The sequence below is a fragment of the Carcharhinus amblyrhynchos genome, chromosome 11 (assembly GCF_965287045.1).
Source record: "Carcharhinus amblyrhynchos chromosome 11, sCarAmb.v2.hapA, whole genome shotgun sequence".
NCBI classification, from domain to species: Eukaryota; Metazoa; Chordata; class Chondrichthyes; order Carcharhiniformes; family Carcharhinidae; genus Carcharhinus; species Carcharhinus amblyrhynchos.
The window spans coordinates 96955030-96972448 of NC_137334.1; the positions used below are offsets into that span (position 1 = coordinate 96955030).

The 17419-nt window shown below is 44.6% G+C and overlaps 1 protein-coding gene across 8 annotated transcripts in view; it reads right to left on the minus strand.

The window, feature by feature from the left end:
* Positions 1-617: 617 nt before the first annotated feature.
* Positions 618-17419, minus strand: part of LOC145350376 (SNF2 related chromatin remodeling annealing helicase 1-like) — a 98778-nt gene continuing 81976 nt past the window's right edge. For 5 of the 8 annotated variants that reach the window (XM_080199646.1, XM_080199645.1, XM_080199643.1 and 2 more), the window contains exons 13-17: positions 17292-17394; positions 15560-15742; positions 9174-9274; positions 5785-5878; positions 620-4727 (exon numbers count right to left, since the gene is read on the minus strand). In XM_080199646.1, coding sequence (XP_080055772.1) covers positions 4494-4727; positions 5785-5878; positions 9174-9274; positions 15560-15742; positions 17292-17394 — 715 coding nt within the window. In that variant the 3' untranslated portion in view covers positions 620-4493. Of the gene's footprint in view, positions 4728-5784; positions 5879-7792; positions 7898-9173; positions 9275-15559; positions 15743-17291; positions 17395-17419 lie in introns of those variants that run through there. The other 3 variants (XM_080199648.1, XM_080199647.1, XR_013888174.1) reach the window with 3 other exon arrangements.

Sequence of the window (17419 nt, forward strand, 5' to 3'; positions counted from 1 at the left end):
ACAAAGATGAGGAAAGAAATTCTCCTAGAAGGCCAGCGTCAGTTTCCAGTCTTCAGCCAGTTTGATTCACTCCAAAAATCAAGAGAAGTGTTATGGTAAGGTTATATAAGGCATTGGTGTGACCAAATTTAGAGTATTGTGTACAGTTTTGGTCACCTAGTTACAGGAAGGATATTAATAAGGTTGAAAGAGTGCAGAGAAGGTTTACAAGGATGTTGCCGGGACTTGAGAAGCTGAGTTAGAGAGAAATTGAATAGGTTAGGACTTTATTCCCTGGAGCTTAGAAGAATGAGGGGAGATTTGATAGAGGTGTATAAGATTTTGATGGGTATAGATAGAGTGAATGCAAGCAGGCTTTTTCCACTGAGGCTCGGGGAGAGAAATAAAAAACCAGAGGACATGGGTTAAGGGTGAAAGGAGAAAAGTTTAAAGGGAATATTAAGGGGGCTTCTTCACACAGAGAGTGGTGGGAGTGTGGAATGAGGTGCCAGATAAAGTGGTAAATGCAGGGTCACTTTTAACATTTAAGAAAATCTTGGACGGGTACATGGATAAGAGGGGTGTGGAGGGATATGGTCCAAGTGCAGGTCAGTGGGACTAGGCAAAAAATGGTTCAGCACAGACAAAAAGGGCCAAAAGGCCTGTTTCTGAGCTGTAATTTTCTATGACTCCATGGGTCATTAAAAGTGCTATCAAGCAGCACCTGCTCAGCAACAACCTGCTCACTGACACCCAGTTTGGGTTCTGCTACAGTCACTGAGCTCCTGACTTCATTCAGCCTTGGTTCAAAATTCAACAAGAGAGTTGAATTTTAGAGGTGAGGTGAGAGTGACTGCCTTTGGCATCAGGTAGTGTTTGACCAAGCGTGGCATCAAAACTAGAGTCAGACAGAAAACCCCTTGCCGGTTAGGAGATGGTTGTGATGATTGGAGGTCATCATATCCAGGACATCACTGCAGCAATTCCTCAGGGGTGGTATCCAAGACCCAACCATCTTCAGTTGCTTCATCAATGACCTTTCCTCCATCATAAGGTCAGAAGTGGGAATGTTCACTGATGATTACACAATGTTCAGCACCCTCAGATACTGAAGCAGCCCATGTCCAAATACAGCAAGATCTGGACAATATCCAGGCTTGGGCTGACAAGTGGTAAGTAACATTTGCGCCACACAAGCCCCAGGCAATGCCCATCTCCAACAAAAGAGAATCTAACAATCACCCCATGACATTCAATGACATTACCATCACCGAATCCCTCACAATCGACATCTGGGGGAGGGTTACCAAAATTGAATAGACTAGCCATATAAATACCTGTGACTACAATAGCTTAGGAGGCTAGGAATCCTGCAACAAGTAACTCACATCCTGACTCCCCAAAGCCTGTCCACCAATTACAAGATACAAGTCGGGAGTGTGATTGAATACTAAGGTTCCTAAGGCAGCACTTTCCAAACCCATGACTACTACCATCTAGAAGGAAAAAGACAACAGATACCTGGGGAACACCATCAACTGGAGGCTCCGCTCCAAGCCACTCACCTGACTCCTCTAAGCCTATCTACAAGGTTCAAGTCAGGTTAATGGAATACTCTCCAACTGCCTGGGTGAGTCCAACTCAGTAAGAAGTCTCACAACACCAGGTTAAAGTCTAACAGGTTTATTTGGTAGCAAACATCACTAGCTTTCAGAATGCTGCTCCTTCATCAGGTGAGTGGGAGTTCTGATCACAAACAGAGCAAAGACACAAACTCAATTTACAGAATAATGATTGGAATGTGAGTCTTTACAGCTAATGAAGTCTTAAAGGTGCAGACAATGTGAGTGGAGAGCGCTTTAAACACAGGTCAAAGAGATGTGTATTGTCTCCAGACAGGACAGTTAGTGAGATTTTGCAAGTCGAGGCAAGTCATGGGGGTTACAGATGGTGTGAGATGACATCATGAATCCAACTCTAACAATATTCAATAAGTTCAACACTGTCCAGCACAAAGCAGCCCCTTTCAATTGTACCCCTTCCATAACATTCACTCCCTCCATCACTGACAAACAGTGGCAGCTGAGTGTACCATCTACAGAATGCATTGCAGAAACTCAGAGTCTTCTTAGGCAGCACCATTCAAACCCACAACATCCACTGTATGGAAGAACAAGGAATACCACCACCTGGAAGTTCCCCACCAAACCATTCACCATCCTAACCTGGAAATATAATCTGCCATTCTTTCACTATGGCTGAAACAAAGTCCTGGAACTCCCTTCCTAACAGCTCTTTTGATGTACTGACACCACAGGGGCTGCAATAGTTCAAGACAGCAGCTCACTACCACCTTCTCAATGGCAATTAGGGATGAGCCAGCAATACGCAATTATTAATTGTAAATTAATTTTAAAAAAATCAATATTTAAAAAGTTTCCAATATTAAAAAAGTTCTGCTTTTTGATTCCTACTAAATAACCTCTTGCTTCCCACATAACCCTCCATCTATCAACTTGGGCAGAATGTTATACAGCCCCCACCTCCCGACTGGCAGGATTTCCCCAGGAACCTGCCAGCTTAAAGCTAGGTGCAGTTTTAGACTTGGGCAGACAGTGTCTCAGGAGGGAAAGCTGCCCATTCACCTGTTCAGATGCTTATCCCACCCAACCTCTCAATGTTTAGGCTGTGAATGGGATGAGAAAGAGGCATTTAAACTTTTCCCCATCTCAGGTGTGAATGGATGGATGGATGGGTGGGGAGGTGCCTCATGGTTAAGGTTCCCTTCGAGTTGGGAAGACCTGCCCCACTGGAATTTTGGATCTCTGCCATCCTGAAAATTTCCCCTTGCTATCCATGTCTCCCTAATAACTTGTATTTCCACCTGGCTTTGTATCATTATTAATGACTTAATAAAGACACAATAATACATCAGTTTGCTATAGATTGTAAATACTTGAGGTCCCAGCACTAATCTTTGCAAGTCCACTAGGCACAGCCTCCCAACTTGAAAATGCCCAGTTTATGCCTACTCTTTGCCCTTGTTGGTTAACCAATCCTCTATCCATATCATCCCCAACTCCATGAGCCCTCATTTTGCCTATTAACCTTTCATGTGGCACTTCATCAAATTCCTTTTGGAAGGCCAGTGATACTACCATCTAGGGATCTCCTTTACCTGCTCGAATACTTATATCCACAAAACCGTCTAATAAATCTGTTAAACTGGATTTCCCTTTGGTAAAACCACATTGGCACTGCCTGGTCATCCAATGGTGTTCTAAATCCATTGATAATAATATTTATTTTTCTAATGGTTGGTGCCAGGCTAACTAGTTTGCAGTTCCATGCTTTCTTGCCCTACATTAGCTAATTTCCAATCAACTGGGATTATTTTAGAATCTAGGGAAATTTGAAAAATCATTTTAGCTCCTTTGTTACCCTTTATTTCTGGTATGAAACTGTAAAGATCCAAATATTTGTTCATTATTTCAGTCATTTCCCCATTCCCATGATAATTTTACCCATCTCTGCCTCGAAGAGATCAACTATTCTCTTGTTGCTGCTGGTGGCAGGACCCGAGGAAAGAATCATTTCAGAAATCCTTCAGATCGAACATCTTCGATCTGTTCTGTTGATGGGATGGCACAGATTTGGAAACTCCAATCCACATCACTAACAGAGTCGTAGAATCAGAGATATACAGCACGGAAAGAGACCATTCGGCCCAACCTGTCCATGCCGACCAGGTATCTTAAATTTGCCTGCATTTAACCCATATCCCTCAAACCCTTTCCCACCGATGTATCTGTCCAAATGCTTTTTCAATGTTATAATTGTACCCGCCTCTACCACCTCCTCTGGCAGCTCAATCCATACACTCACCACCCCATGTGAAGGTGGTGCCCCCCACAGTCTCTTAAATCTTTCCCCTCTCACCTTAAACCTTAGCCCTCGATTTTTGGATTCCCCTATCCTCGAGCAAATACCTTGGCTGGTCATCATATCCATGATCTTCTACATCATTCACTTTGAAGAGAGAATAACAATTACTCTTAAAAACAGAAACCATTTATGATTTTTATTAGAAGTATATATAAAATCTTCCAACAATTGCCTAATATTGAGAAAACTTCTGTGAGAATGAAAGCTGAGTAAATGTTGTCAGTGACGTTATTTACTTTGGAAGGAGTAGAAATTCATATTGGATGAGTGGAAAAGAAACCTGTTCCCTTCCTCCATACTCAGCCACTCCAGCTCACACACGCTCATAAACTACCATCACCTCCTGCTGGGAGACCTGTAAATGCCCTCCAATAAAAACTAACATTTATCAAAACATCTGTTTTTCAGTTTCATTCCTCTTAAAAAATGCTTCAGTTCAGGATTGAAATATTTTGATTTTATTTACAAATTGTACAGGTTCACGCAGACCCATGAGTGGAACACGCAGATCCACGGGGGGATGGTATTCATGCAGAGTTTTGGTTAAGTTTCTTGCTTCAAAGCAATGCTCACTGTTTCACAAAATAGTTCTCGATACGTCTCTTCTTCACAGAGCTCTCTGAATGGTTAGTTTGTTGGACATTTCCAGCGTCAGTGCTGGAGCTGTTTCCACTGCTGGTTACAGTGAGCTGAGAATCAAGACAGGCATCAGCTGTTCCAAGCAGAAGAGCTTCATCATCAATGTCTTCAGAATCATCAAAAGCCATCTGGAAAAACTCAACCATTTTCGCCTGCCTTGGACCCTATAGATAAATATCGTTCCGGTTAAAAGACAACAAGTAAACAGAGTGAAGGTGATCAAAAATCAGGAGTCCAAACCAAACCAAACAGCTCAAATCCACATCAAAACAAATATCCATCCCTAAAGCCAATAAAACCAGCACAGGATACACGAGCATCTGCAAACCTGCTGGACTGCATGGCACAGCATAAAGCTCCCTCTACACTGTCCCCATCAAACACTCCCAGGACAGGTACAGCACGGGGTTAGATACAGAGTAAAGCTCCCTCTACACTGTCCCCCATCAAACACTCCCAGGACAGGTACAGCACAGGGTTAGATACAGAGTAAAGCTCCCTCTACACTGTCCCCCCATCAAACACTCCCAGAACAGGTACAGCACAGGGTTAGATACAGAGTAAAGCTCCCTCTACACTGTCCCCCCATCAAACACTCCCAGGACAGGTACAGCACGGGGTTAGATACAGAGTAAAGCTCCCTCTACACTGTCCCCCATCAAACACTCCCAGGACAGGTACAGCACAGGGTTAGATACAGAGTAAAGCTCCCTCTACACTGTCCCCCCATCAAACACTCCCAGAACAGGTACAGCACAGGGTTAGATACAGAGTAAAGCTCCCTCTACACTGTCCCCCCATCAAACACTCCCAGGACAGGTACAGCACGGGGTTAGATACAGAGTAAAGCTCCCTCTACACTGTCCCCCCATCAAACACTCCCAGGACAGGTACAGCACGGGGTTAGATACAGAGTAAAGCTCCCTCTACACTGTCCCCCATCAAACACTCCCAGGACAGGTACAGCACGGGGTTAGATACAGAGTAAAGCTCCCTCTACACTGTCCCCCATCAAACACTCCCAGGGCAGGTACAGCACGGGGTTAGATACAGAGTAAAGCTCCCTCTACACTGTCCCCATCAAACACTCCCAGGGCAGGTACAGCACGGGGTTAGATACAGAGTAAAGCTCCCTCTACACTGTCCCCATCAAACACTCCCAGGGCAGGTACAGCACGGGGTAGATGAGGAGAATACTGAGTTGACGAAACAGCTAGTTACCCGATGAAAATAATCTGTAGTTTCAGTGTCTGAGAAGTTGTTTTCTGACAGACCGGCCTGTCCAAGAATGTTCACCTTTTCCTGAATCATGGGCCTGGAGAGATAGTTAAAAGAGGAGTTAGTAAATGGTAGCAGCAGAGGCACAGAATCTCTGCTTTCTAATCTATAACGTCTTCTCTATACTATCCCCTGGGGCCCTGCCCTGCGGGACTGGGCCCTTCCCCTGGGGCCCTGCCCTGCGGGACTGGGCCCTTCCCCTGGGGCCCTGCCCTGCGGGACTGGGCCCTTCCCCTGGGGCCCTGCCCTGCGGGACTGGGCCCTTCCCCTGGGGCCCTGCCCTGCGGGACTGGGCCCTTCCCCTGGGGCCCTGCCCTGCGGGACTGGGCCCTTCCCCTGGGGCCCTGCCCTGCGGGACTGGGCCCTTCCCCTGGGGCCCTGCCCTGCGGGACTGGGCCCTTCCCCTGGGGCCCTGCCCTGCGGGACTGGGCCCTTCCCCTGGGGCCCTGCCCTGCGGGACTGGGCCCTTCCCCTGGGGCCCTGCCCTCTATCTCTGTGCCTTGCTTGCAATTTATGTAAAGTTTCTGAAACTTGTCCTTATAGTTTAACCTGGAGCCACCTGGGTATATCTGTGAAATGCCTGGAACAAAGCCTCATGGACTAGGAGAGCAATGCTTCTAATTCTGCACTTTGTGAAGGCATGTAAGAGGGTGCAGACTTAAAACGAATATAGTTCCAGAGATAAAGAACTTCTGATTGAAGAAGCTGGGGCTATTCTTATTCTCCCTGAATAACAGGGAAATGAGATTTGACATCATAAGGGGTCTGGACAGAGTTGATAGAGAAAAGGTGTTCCTGATAGTGGAAGGATCAAGAATCTGGAGGTATTCTTAAGGTGATTGGCAAAGTAGTAATAGTGACATAAGGAGAAACTTCTGTAACACTGAGTGCTTAGAATCAGGAATGCAATGCCTGAGAGAGCTGTGGCGGGGGGGAAGATTCAATTGTAACTTCCAATTGGATTTGAATAAATGTTTGAAGACGAAAAATTTACAGAGCCGCAGGGAAAAAGAAACAGGAAAACGGCACTCAGCAAGTTGCTCTTGGGAAGATCTTACACAGAACTGATGGGCCAAATGGCTTTCAACTTTGCGGTAAGCCTTTGCTGGGAGACTGAATGCCGAGGGCTTTTGCTGAGTTAGTTTCTGTGCGGGCAGAGCCAGCAGCTCAAGAAAAGGTGGCCAATCCATGGCTCACAAAAGAAATTAGAGAAAGTATCTAACCTAAGGAAGAAGCATACAGATTGGCCAAGAAAAATAATCAGTCTGAGGATTGGGAGCAGTTTAGAATTCAGCAAAGAAAGACCAAGGGATTGATCAAGAAGGGGAAAATACAGTACGAAAGTAAGCTTGCAGGGAACATAAACACTGACCAGAGTTTCCACAGATATGTGAAGAGAAAGAGATTGATGAAGACAAACATAGGTCCCCTACAGACAGAAATGGGGGAATGTATAATAGGGGACAAAGAAATGGCTGAGCAACTGAATACATACTTTGGTTCTATCTTCACAAAAGAGGACACAAATCAGATGCCAGAAATGTTGGAGAATGCAAGATTTAGTGAGAAGGAAGAACTGAAGGACATCAATGTTAGTAGAGAAATGGTACTGGGAAAATTGATGGGATTGAAGGTGGATAAATCCCCAGGGACTGATAATCTACATGCCAGACTACTGAAGGAAGTGGCTCTAGAAATAGTGGATGCATTGGTGGTCACCTTCCAGGATTTTATAGACTCTGGAAAGTCCCTGCAGATTGGAGGTAGTTAATGTCACTCCAATATTCAAAAAGGGAGGCAGAAAGAAAACAGGGAATTATAGAGCAGTAAGCTTAACATCGGCAGTGGGGAAAATTTGTGAGTCCATTATCAAGGACTTTATAGCAGAGCATTTAGAAAACAGTGGCAGAATTAGACACAGTCAGCATGGATTTACGAAGGGAACTCATACTTGATAAATCTGTTGGAATTCTTTGAAGATGTAACTAGTAGAGTTGATAAGGGGGAGCCAGTCGATGTGGTATATTTGGACTTTCACAAAGCATCTGACAAAGTCCTGCAAAAGAGATTACTGTGCAAGATTAAAGCGCATGAGATTGGGGAAGTGTATTGCAATGGATAGAAAACTGGTTGGCAGAGAGCAAATAAAGAGTAGAATTAATGGGTGCTTTTCAAATTGGCAGGCAGTAACTAGTGGAGTGCCACAGGGATCAGTGCTGGGACCCCAGCTATTCACAAAATATATTAATGGTTTGGATGAAGGAACAAAATGGAACATCTCAAAGTTTGCAGATGATACCAAGTTGGGTGGGAGGGCGAACTGTGACGAGGATGCAGAGATCCTTCTGAATGATCTGGACAGGTTGAGTTCATCAATGGCAGATGGAATATAATTTGGATAAATGTGAGGTTATTCACTTTGGAAGCAAAAACAAGAAGGCAGATTACTACCTGAATGGCTGTAAATTGGGAGCGGGGAGTGTGCAGAGGGACCTGGGTGTCCTTGTGCACCAGTCACTGAAGGTAAGCATGCAGGTACAGCAGACGGTAAAGGTGGCAAATGGCTTGTTGGCTTTATGAGAAGTTGAGTACAGGAGCAGAGGTGTTTTGTGGCAACTTTACCAGGGCCTTGGTGAGGCCACACCTAGAATATCATGTACAGTTTTGATCTCCTTCTCTGAAGAAGAATGTTCTTGCACTCAAGGGAGTGCAGCGAAGGTTTACCAGGCTGATTCCAGGGATGGTGGGACTAATGTACGAGGAAAGATGGGCTAGGTTACGATTGTTTTCACTGGAGTTCAGATGAATGAGGGGGGGATCTCACAGAGACTTATAAAATCCTAACAGGACTAGACAGGGTAGATGCAGGGAAGATGTTACCGATGGCTGGGGAGTCCAGAACCAGGGGTCACAGTCTGAAGATTCAGGGTAGACTATTTACGAGAGGGGTGAGGAGACATTTCTTCACCCAAAGAGTGGTGAGCCTGTGGAATTCATTACCACAGGTAGTAGTTGTTGCCAAAACATTGAATGTATTAAAGAGGCAGCTGGATATAACACTTGGGGCGAATGGGATCAAAGGTTCTTGGGAGAAAGTAGGATTAGGCTATGGAGTTGGACGATCAGCCATGATCAAAATGAATGGTGGAGAAAGCTGGAAGGACCAAATGGCCGCCTTCTGCTCCTATCTTCTGTGCTTCTATGTAAAAGTAAAGGGCAATGTTGATGAGAAGGTGCACCAGCCAGTTCAGGTTGAGGAGGAGAATGAAGTGAGTTAACATAGTCAGGAAGGCTCTATGTCACACAGATAGTGTGCTGCTCCTTCCACTCACCAGAGATAATCATCAGCTGTGCCTCTGGCCACTAAATAATGAATATCCACACAGTTTGATTGACCAATGCGATGGACTCGATCTTCAGCCTGAAAGAGGATCTGAGGAGAATAACAGCGACATGTCAGAGAGAGAGAGTGAAAACAGCAGTTCTGAGCACCACGTCTAAAAGCAAACAGCTTCCCAGCACACAAGAGAAATCCAACTCCAGGTGTACAGACAAAGCAGACAATGCTCTATAACACAACCAACTTGCTATCCATGTCAAACATAGAAACATAGAAAATTGATCCCGGAGTAGGCCATTCGGCTCTTCAAACCTGCTCCGCCATTCATTATGATCATAGTTGATTATCAAATTCAAAATCCTGATTTCCCTCTTCCTCCCATATCCCTTTCGCCCCAAGAGCTATATATAATTTCTTCTGGGTGCTATTCTGATTGGCGGTTGGTAACTAGTGGAGTGCCGCAGGGATCGGTGCTGGGGCCTCAGCTATTTACCATTTATATAGATGATCTGGAGGAGGGGGCTGAGTGTAGGGTGTCGAAATTTGCTGATGACACGAAGATGAGTGGAAAAGCAAATTGTGCGGAGGGTGTGGAAAGTCTGCAGAGGGATCTGGATAGGCTGAGCGAGTGGGCGAGGACCTGGCAGATGGAGTACAATGTTGGCAAGTGTGAGGTTATCCACTTTGGCAGGAATAATAGTAGGAGGGATTACTATTTAAAGGGCGAAAAGCTGCAGCATGCTACGGTGCAGAGGGACCTGGGGGTCCTTGTGCATGAGTCACAAAAACACAGCCTGCAGGTGATCAAGAAGGCGAATGGGATGCTGGCCTTAATAGTGAGTGGGATAGAATATAAAAGCAGGGAGGTCTTGCTGCAACTGTACAGGGCACTGGTGAGGCCGCAACTGGAGTACTGTGTGCAGTTTTGGTCGCCGCACTTGCACAAGGATATTTTGGCCTTGGAGGGGGTGCAGAGGAGGTTCACTAGGCTGATACTGGAGATGAGGGGGTTGGACTATGAAGAGAGACTAAGTAGACTGGGTCTGCACTCGTTGGAGTTTAGAAGGATGAGGGGGGATCTTATAGAGACGTATAAGATAATGAAGGGGATGGATCGGGTAGAGGTAGAGAGATTCTTCCCGCTCAGAAAGGATAGCAGGACTAGAGGGCACAGCCTCAAGATAAGGGGGGAGCAGTTTAGATCGGAGTTGAGGAGGAACTTCTTCACTCAAAGGGTGGTGAATCTCTGGAATTCTCTGCCCGTTGAAGTGGTGGAGGCTACCTTGCTAAATATATTTAAGTCGCGGGTAGATAGGTTTTTTGTATGCAAGGGAATTAAGGATTATGGGGAGAAAGCAGGAAAGTGGAACTGATCCACTTCAGATCAGCCATGATCTTATTGAATGGCGGGGCAGGCTCGAAGGGCTAGATGGCCTACTCCTGCTCCTATTTCTTATGTTCTTGAAATCAGACAACGTTTTGGCCTCAACTACATTCTGTGGTAGTGAATCCCACACATTCACCACCCTCTGGATGAAGAAATTTCATGTCACCTCAGTTCTAAAAAGTTTACCCCTTATCCTCAAACTATGACCCCTAGTTCTGGAATCCCCCACCATCAGGAACATTCCTTCTGAATCCAAATCACGGAGAAGTATCTCTGCATCCTCCTCCCAGCTCACCCTTGCACACAACTTTGTATCATTTGCAAATTTGGAGATAATACATTCAGTTCCCTCTTCCAAATCCCTCTGGAACCCCACTAGTCACTGACTGCCAATCAGAAAAATATCCATTTATGCCAACTCCTTGCTTCCTACCTGCTAACCAGCTTTCTATCCATCTCAAGGCATTACCTGCAATCTCACATGCTTTATCTTTACATAATAAGGAGACCAAAACTGCACCTGATACTCAAGGTATCAATACTTTGTTCTTTGTTACACTTCCCCTTTTCCTAAACTGCTACCATTCAGATAATAATCTTCCTCCCTCTTTTTGCCACCAAAGTGGATAACCTCACATTTACCCACATTATATTATGTTTGCAAAGTACTTGCCCACTCAGCCAGCCTGTCCAAGTCACCTGGAAACTCTTAACATGTTTATGATTTACATAGATGATTTGGAATTAGGGACCAAGTATAGTGTGTCAAAATTCACAGATGACATTAAGATGAGTGGCAGAGCAAAGAGTGAAGAGAGTGCTGAAAGTCTGCAAAGGGATACAGATAGTCTAAGTGAGTGGACGAAGGTCTGGCAGATGGAGTACAATGTCAGTAAATGTGAGGTCATTCATTTTGGTAGGAATATCAGCAAAATGGACTATTATTTAAATGGTATGTCTATGGAAATAAGGCAAACAAGTAGGGAGGTCATGGAACCTATGCAGATTAAAGGGGAGGAGGTCCTTGCAGTCTTGAGGCAAATCAGAGTAGTTAAACCCCCAGGACCAGATAGGGTATTTCCTCGGACCTTGAAGGAGACTAGTGTTGAAATTGCAGGTGCCCTGGTGGATATATTTAAAATGTCAGTATCCACGGGTGAGGTGCCGGATGATTGGAGGATAGCTCATGCTTTTCCATTATTTAAAAAAGGCTCAAAAAGTAATCCGGGAAATTATAGGCTGGTAAATTTGACGTCAGTAGTAGGTAAATTACTGGAAGAAGTATTAAGGGATAGGATCTACAAATATTTGGATACACAGGGACTTATTAGGGAGAGTCAACACGGCTTTTGTGCGTGGTAGGTCATGTTTAGAGTTTTTCGAGGAGGTTACCAAGAAAGTTTGATAAGGTCCCCCATGCAAGACTTCTTGAGAAGGTGAGAGGGCATGGGATCCAAGGGCCTTTGGCCTTGTGGATCCAGAACTGGCTTGCCTGCAGAAGGCAGAGAGTGGTTGTGGATGGGTCTTTTTCTGCATGGAGGTCAGTCACCAGTGGAGTGCCCCAGGGATCTGTTCTAGGACCCTTGCTGTTTGTCATTTTCATAAATGACCTAGATGAGGAAGTGGAGGGATGGGTTAGTAAGTTCGCCGATGACACAAAGGTCGGTGGTGTTGTGGATGGTCTGGAGGGATGTCAGAAGTTGCAGCAGGACATAAATAGGATGCAGGACTGGGCGGAGAAGTGGCAGATGGACTTCAACGCGGATAAATGTGTAGTGGTCCATTTTGGCAGGACCAACGGGATGAACGACTACACTATCAAGGGCAGGAGTCTTAGTAGTGTTGAAGAGCAGAAGGATCTTGGGGTCCGGGTCCACAGGACTCTTAAATCGGCCTCACAGGTGGAGGATGTGGTCAAGAAGGCATATGGTGTACTGGCCTTCATTAATCGAGGGATTGAGTTTAGGAGTCGGGAGGTAATACTACAACTTTATAAGACCCTTGTCAGGCCTCACTTGGAGTACTGTGCGCAGTTCTGGTCGCCTCACCATAGGAAGGATGTAGAAGCTATTGAAAGGGTACAGAGGAGATTTACAAGGATGTTGCCTGGATTGGGAGGCATGCCTTATGAAGATAGGTTGAGGGAGCTGGGACTCTTCTCCCTGGAGAGACGAAGGTTGAGAGGCGACCTGATAGAGGTTTATAAAATGTTGAGAGGAATAGATAGGGTGGATTCTCAGAGGCTATTTCCCAGGGCTGAAATGGTCGCTACGAGAGGACACAGATTTAAGGTGCGGGGAGGAAAGTACAGAAGTGATGTTAGGGGTAAGTTTTTCACTCAGAGGGTGGTGAGTGAATGGAATCGGCTGCCGTCAGTGGTGGTGGAGGCGAACTCGCTGAGGTCTTTTAAAAGACTTCTGGATGAGTATATGGGATTTAGTGGGATTGGGGGTTATAGATAGGTCTATGGATTGGTAGGTGTTGATGTGATCAGCGCAACTCGTGGGCCGAAGGGCCTGTTTGTGCTGTAGCGTTCTATGTTCTAAAGTGAGTGAAGGGAAGGCAGTGGATGTTGTCTACCTGGACTTCAGTAAGGCCTTTGACAAAGTCCCACATGGGAGGTTAGTTAGGAAGGTTCAGTCGCTAGGTATATATGGACATTGGCTCAATGGAAGAAGCCAGCGAGTGGTAGTGGAGGATTGCTTCTCTGAGTGGAGGCCTGTGACAAGTGGGTCCATTGTTGTTTGTCATCTATATCAATGATCTGGATGATAATGTGGTAAATTGGATCAAATTTGGTGATGATACAAACACTGAAGGTGTAGTGGACAGTGAGGAAGGTTTTCAAAGTTTGTAGAGGGATTTGTACCAGCTAGAAAAATGGCAGATGAAGTTTAATGTAGACAAGTGTGAGGTATTGCACTTTGGAAGGACAAACCAAGGTAGAACATACAAGGTAAATGGTAGGACACTGAAGAGTGCAGTAGAACAGAGGGATCTGGGAATATAGATACATAATTCCCTAAAAGTGGCATCACAGGTAGACAGGGTCGTAAAGAGTGCATTTGGTACATTGGCCTTTATAAATCAAAGTATTGAGTATAACAGTTGGAATGTTATGGTGAGGTTGTATAAGACATTGGTGAGGCCGAATTTAGAGTATTGTGTGCAGTTTTGGTCATCTAATTACAGGAAGGATGTAAATAAGGTTGAAAGAGTGCACAGATTTACAAGGATGTTGTCGGGACTTGAGAAACTGAGTTACAGAGAAAGGTTGAATAGGTTAGGACTTTTTCCCTGGAACATAGAAGAATGAGGGGAGATTTGATAGAGGTGTATAAAATTATGATGGGTATAGATAGAGTGAATGCAAGCAGGCTTTTACCACTGAGGCTAGGGGTGAAGGGGGAAAAGTTTAAAGGGAATATTAGGGGGCTTCTTCACACAGAGTGGTGGGAGTGTGGACTGAGCTGCCAGATGAAGTGGTAAATGCGGGCTCACTTTTAACATTTAAGAAAAACTTGGACAGGTACATGGATGAGAGGGGTGTGGAGGGATATGGTCCAGGTGCAGGTTAGTGGGACTAAGTGGAAAAATGGTTCAGCACCACCAAGAAGGGCCAAAAGGCCTGTTTCTGTGCTATAACGTTCTGTGGTTCTATGGTAAAAAATTGCCGCATGCTGCTGTGCAGAGGGACCTGGGTGTCCTTGTGCAAGAAATGCAAGGAATTGGTTTGTAGGTGCAGCAGGTAATTAAGAAGGCAAATGGAATTTTGTCCTTCAATGCTAGAGGGATGGATTTAAAAACAGCAAGGTTATGTTGCAGCTGGAGTCCTGTGTACAGTTTTGGTTTCCTTACTTGAGAAAGGATATACTGGCACTGGAGGGGGTGCAGAGGAGATTCACTAGGTTGATTCAGGCGTTGAGAGGGTTGGCTTATGAGGAGACACCAAGTAGACTGGGGCTATAATCATTGGAATTCAGAAGAATAAGGGGAGATCTAAAAGAAACATATAAAATTACAAAGGGAATAGATAAGATAGAAGCAGGGAAGTTCTTTCCACTGGCGGGTGAAACTAGAACTAGGGAGCATAGCCTCAAAATAAGGGGAAGCAGATGTAGGACTGAGTTGGGGAGGAACAACTTCACACAAAGGGTTCTGAATCTGTGGAATTCCCTGTCCAGTGATGCAGTTGAGGCTATTTCATTGAATGTTTCTAAGGCAAGGATAGATAAATTTTTGAACAGTAAAAGAATTAAGGGTTATGGTGAGTGGGTGGGTAAGTGGAGCTGAGTCCATGAAAAGATCAGCCATGATCTTATTGAATGGTGGAGCAGGCTCCAGGAGCCTGACGGCTATTCCTGTGCCTAGTTCTTATATTCTTGTGTTCATCCTCCTCTTAGCTCACACTGCCACCCAGCTTAGTGTCATCTGCAAATTTGGAGATATTGCATTCAATTCCTTTATCCAAATCATTAATGTATATTGTGAATAGCTGGGGTCCCAGCACTGAACCCTGCGGTTCCCCACTAGTCTCTGCCTGCCACTCTGAAAAGGACCCATTTATTCCCACTCTCTGCTCCCTGTCTGCCAATCACATCAATACATTACCCCCAAATCCATGCTGACTTGGACCGATGGTGTCACCACTTTCCAAACGCTCAGTTATTACATCCTTAATAATTGACTCCAGCATTTTCCCCACCACCAATTTCAGGAGCTAGCCTTCAGACAGTTCTGGGTTTAAATCTCACAGACTTGAGCACATATTTCAGGCTCTCCCACTATATTTTATGCAGAATGCTGGTATATTAAACAATCCTTCATTTGAATGTAGTTCATTTTGCATATCATTTAGGCCTTTTTCTTATTAATATCTTCCACTACAGTCAAAATAAACATTGACATAATACTATTGTAAAAGACAATTATTTGAGTCAAATACTGAAAAAGGGTTTAAATTCTCCCCATTAAACTGGGTTCTCACTTACACCAGGGTTCCAGAAAAGCTCAGCAATGATCACTAGATCAGCAGAAGACAGAGTCAAGCCCATGTTGGCAGCAGTGATGGACAACACAGCTACACAGCGGGTCTCAGAGAACTGGAACTGCTCACACAAAGACTGGCGATCAGAGGAGGAGGTGGAGCCATCAATACGGATAAATGGAACTTTCTGCAAACAAAACCAATCATTTCCATTGAGGTTCACAAAAATCTTACATCACAGAAAAACAATATTCAACTTGCTGTGCTGTGCAATGCAGATCCCAGAACTGGACACAATACTCAAGCTGGGGTCTAATCCGTGAATTTTAAAAGTTTGGGATAACTTACTTTATTTTGCATCTATTCCTTTATTAATAAAACAAAGGTTTCCTTATGCTTATGGTATGTCCAGCCATCTTGTACATACATCATTTTTCACCTTTAAAATTTACTATTTAATTCAGATTTCCTATATTCATTTGTCTGATTAAACTACATCAGCTCAAACCTCTCCGTATTACATTTCATCTGCTACGTCCTCCTGAAATCTGTTACAATCTGCGTCAGTTGATATGCTGAGGTATTTGAGGGAGATGGTGCAGCAGTGGTAATGTGACTCGACTGGTCATCTAGATTCCCAAACTAATCCTTCAGAGGCAAGAGTTCAAATCCTACCAGAGCAGCAGCAATTCACATTCAATTAATAAAATCTCAAACTGAAAGCTAGTCTGAGTAATGGTGACAATGAACTATCATTCATAAAAACCCACCTGCTTCCTCTTTAGGGAAGGAAATCTGCCGTCCTTATTCTTATACATGTAAAAGGATTGCTCGATTGCTTCAGAAGCTGATCCTGTCTTGATGATAATGCCGTGTTAGGCTGCTACTTTACTTGCAGTTTTGTTTTCTGCAGGTGCAGAATGAGCAGCTCCTCAATAAAGCCTGCTGTGTTTTTGAATCTGTTTGCAAACCTCAGATTTCCTTTCTATGTAAAACCCACAACCCCTAACGTTCAGGACATTACACTTACCTGGTCTGGCCTACATTTGACTTGGCATATTCTCCACCATTACCATCAAACCAAGTGATTAATTCTCGTTCAACATGGGGGAGTAGGCCAGGCCAGGCCATGAGGTTATTGGCTGAATACAATCCTGCTGCTGCTAATGGCCCACAGCACCTCCTGCTGTGATCATTCTGCAATATCGGGTTTGCAAAGACTGATTGGCTTTTCAATCCTATTCCTTGAGAAGTTAAACCTAATTTTTTTTGTTTATTCCATCTAGACCTAAATCTTATTGAAACTTACAGGATACTGCGAGGCCTGGATAAAGTGGACATGGAGACAATGTTTCCATTAGTAGGAAAAACTAGAACCAGAGGGCACAACCTCAGGCTAAAGGGACAACCCTTTAAGAGAGATGAGGAGGAATTTCTTCAGCCAGAGAGTGCTGAATCTGTGGAACTCCACAGAAGGCTGCGGAGGCCGGGTCATTGAGTGTCTTTAGGACAGAGATAGATAGGTTCTTGATTAATAAGGGGATCAGGGGTTATGGGGAAAAGATAGCAGAATAGGGATAGAAAAATGTCAGCCCATGATTGAATGGCAAAGCAAACTCAATGGGATGAGTGGCCTCATTTTGTTGCTAGGTTTTCTGGTCTAATTACACCAGACATTGCTCCCAGTGCTGCTCCTTACAAGCCCATTAATTTCAGCCAAATGCCAAAAATGATACCTTGTCTCCTAGAGTCGCACATAACGCATCCAGAACCAGTCGATGATGCCCAAACACCAGAAACTTTTCGCGACCACTCTCCAGCAGATCATTCACATACTCTCTGAAAAACAGGAAACCAGGTAAAT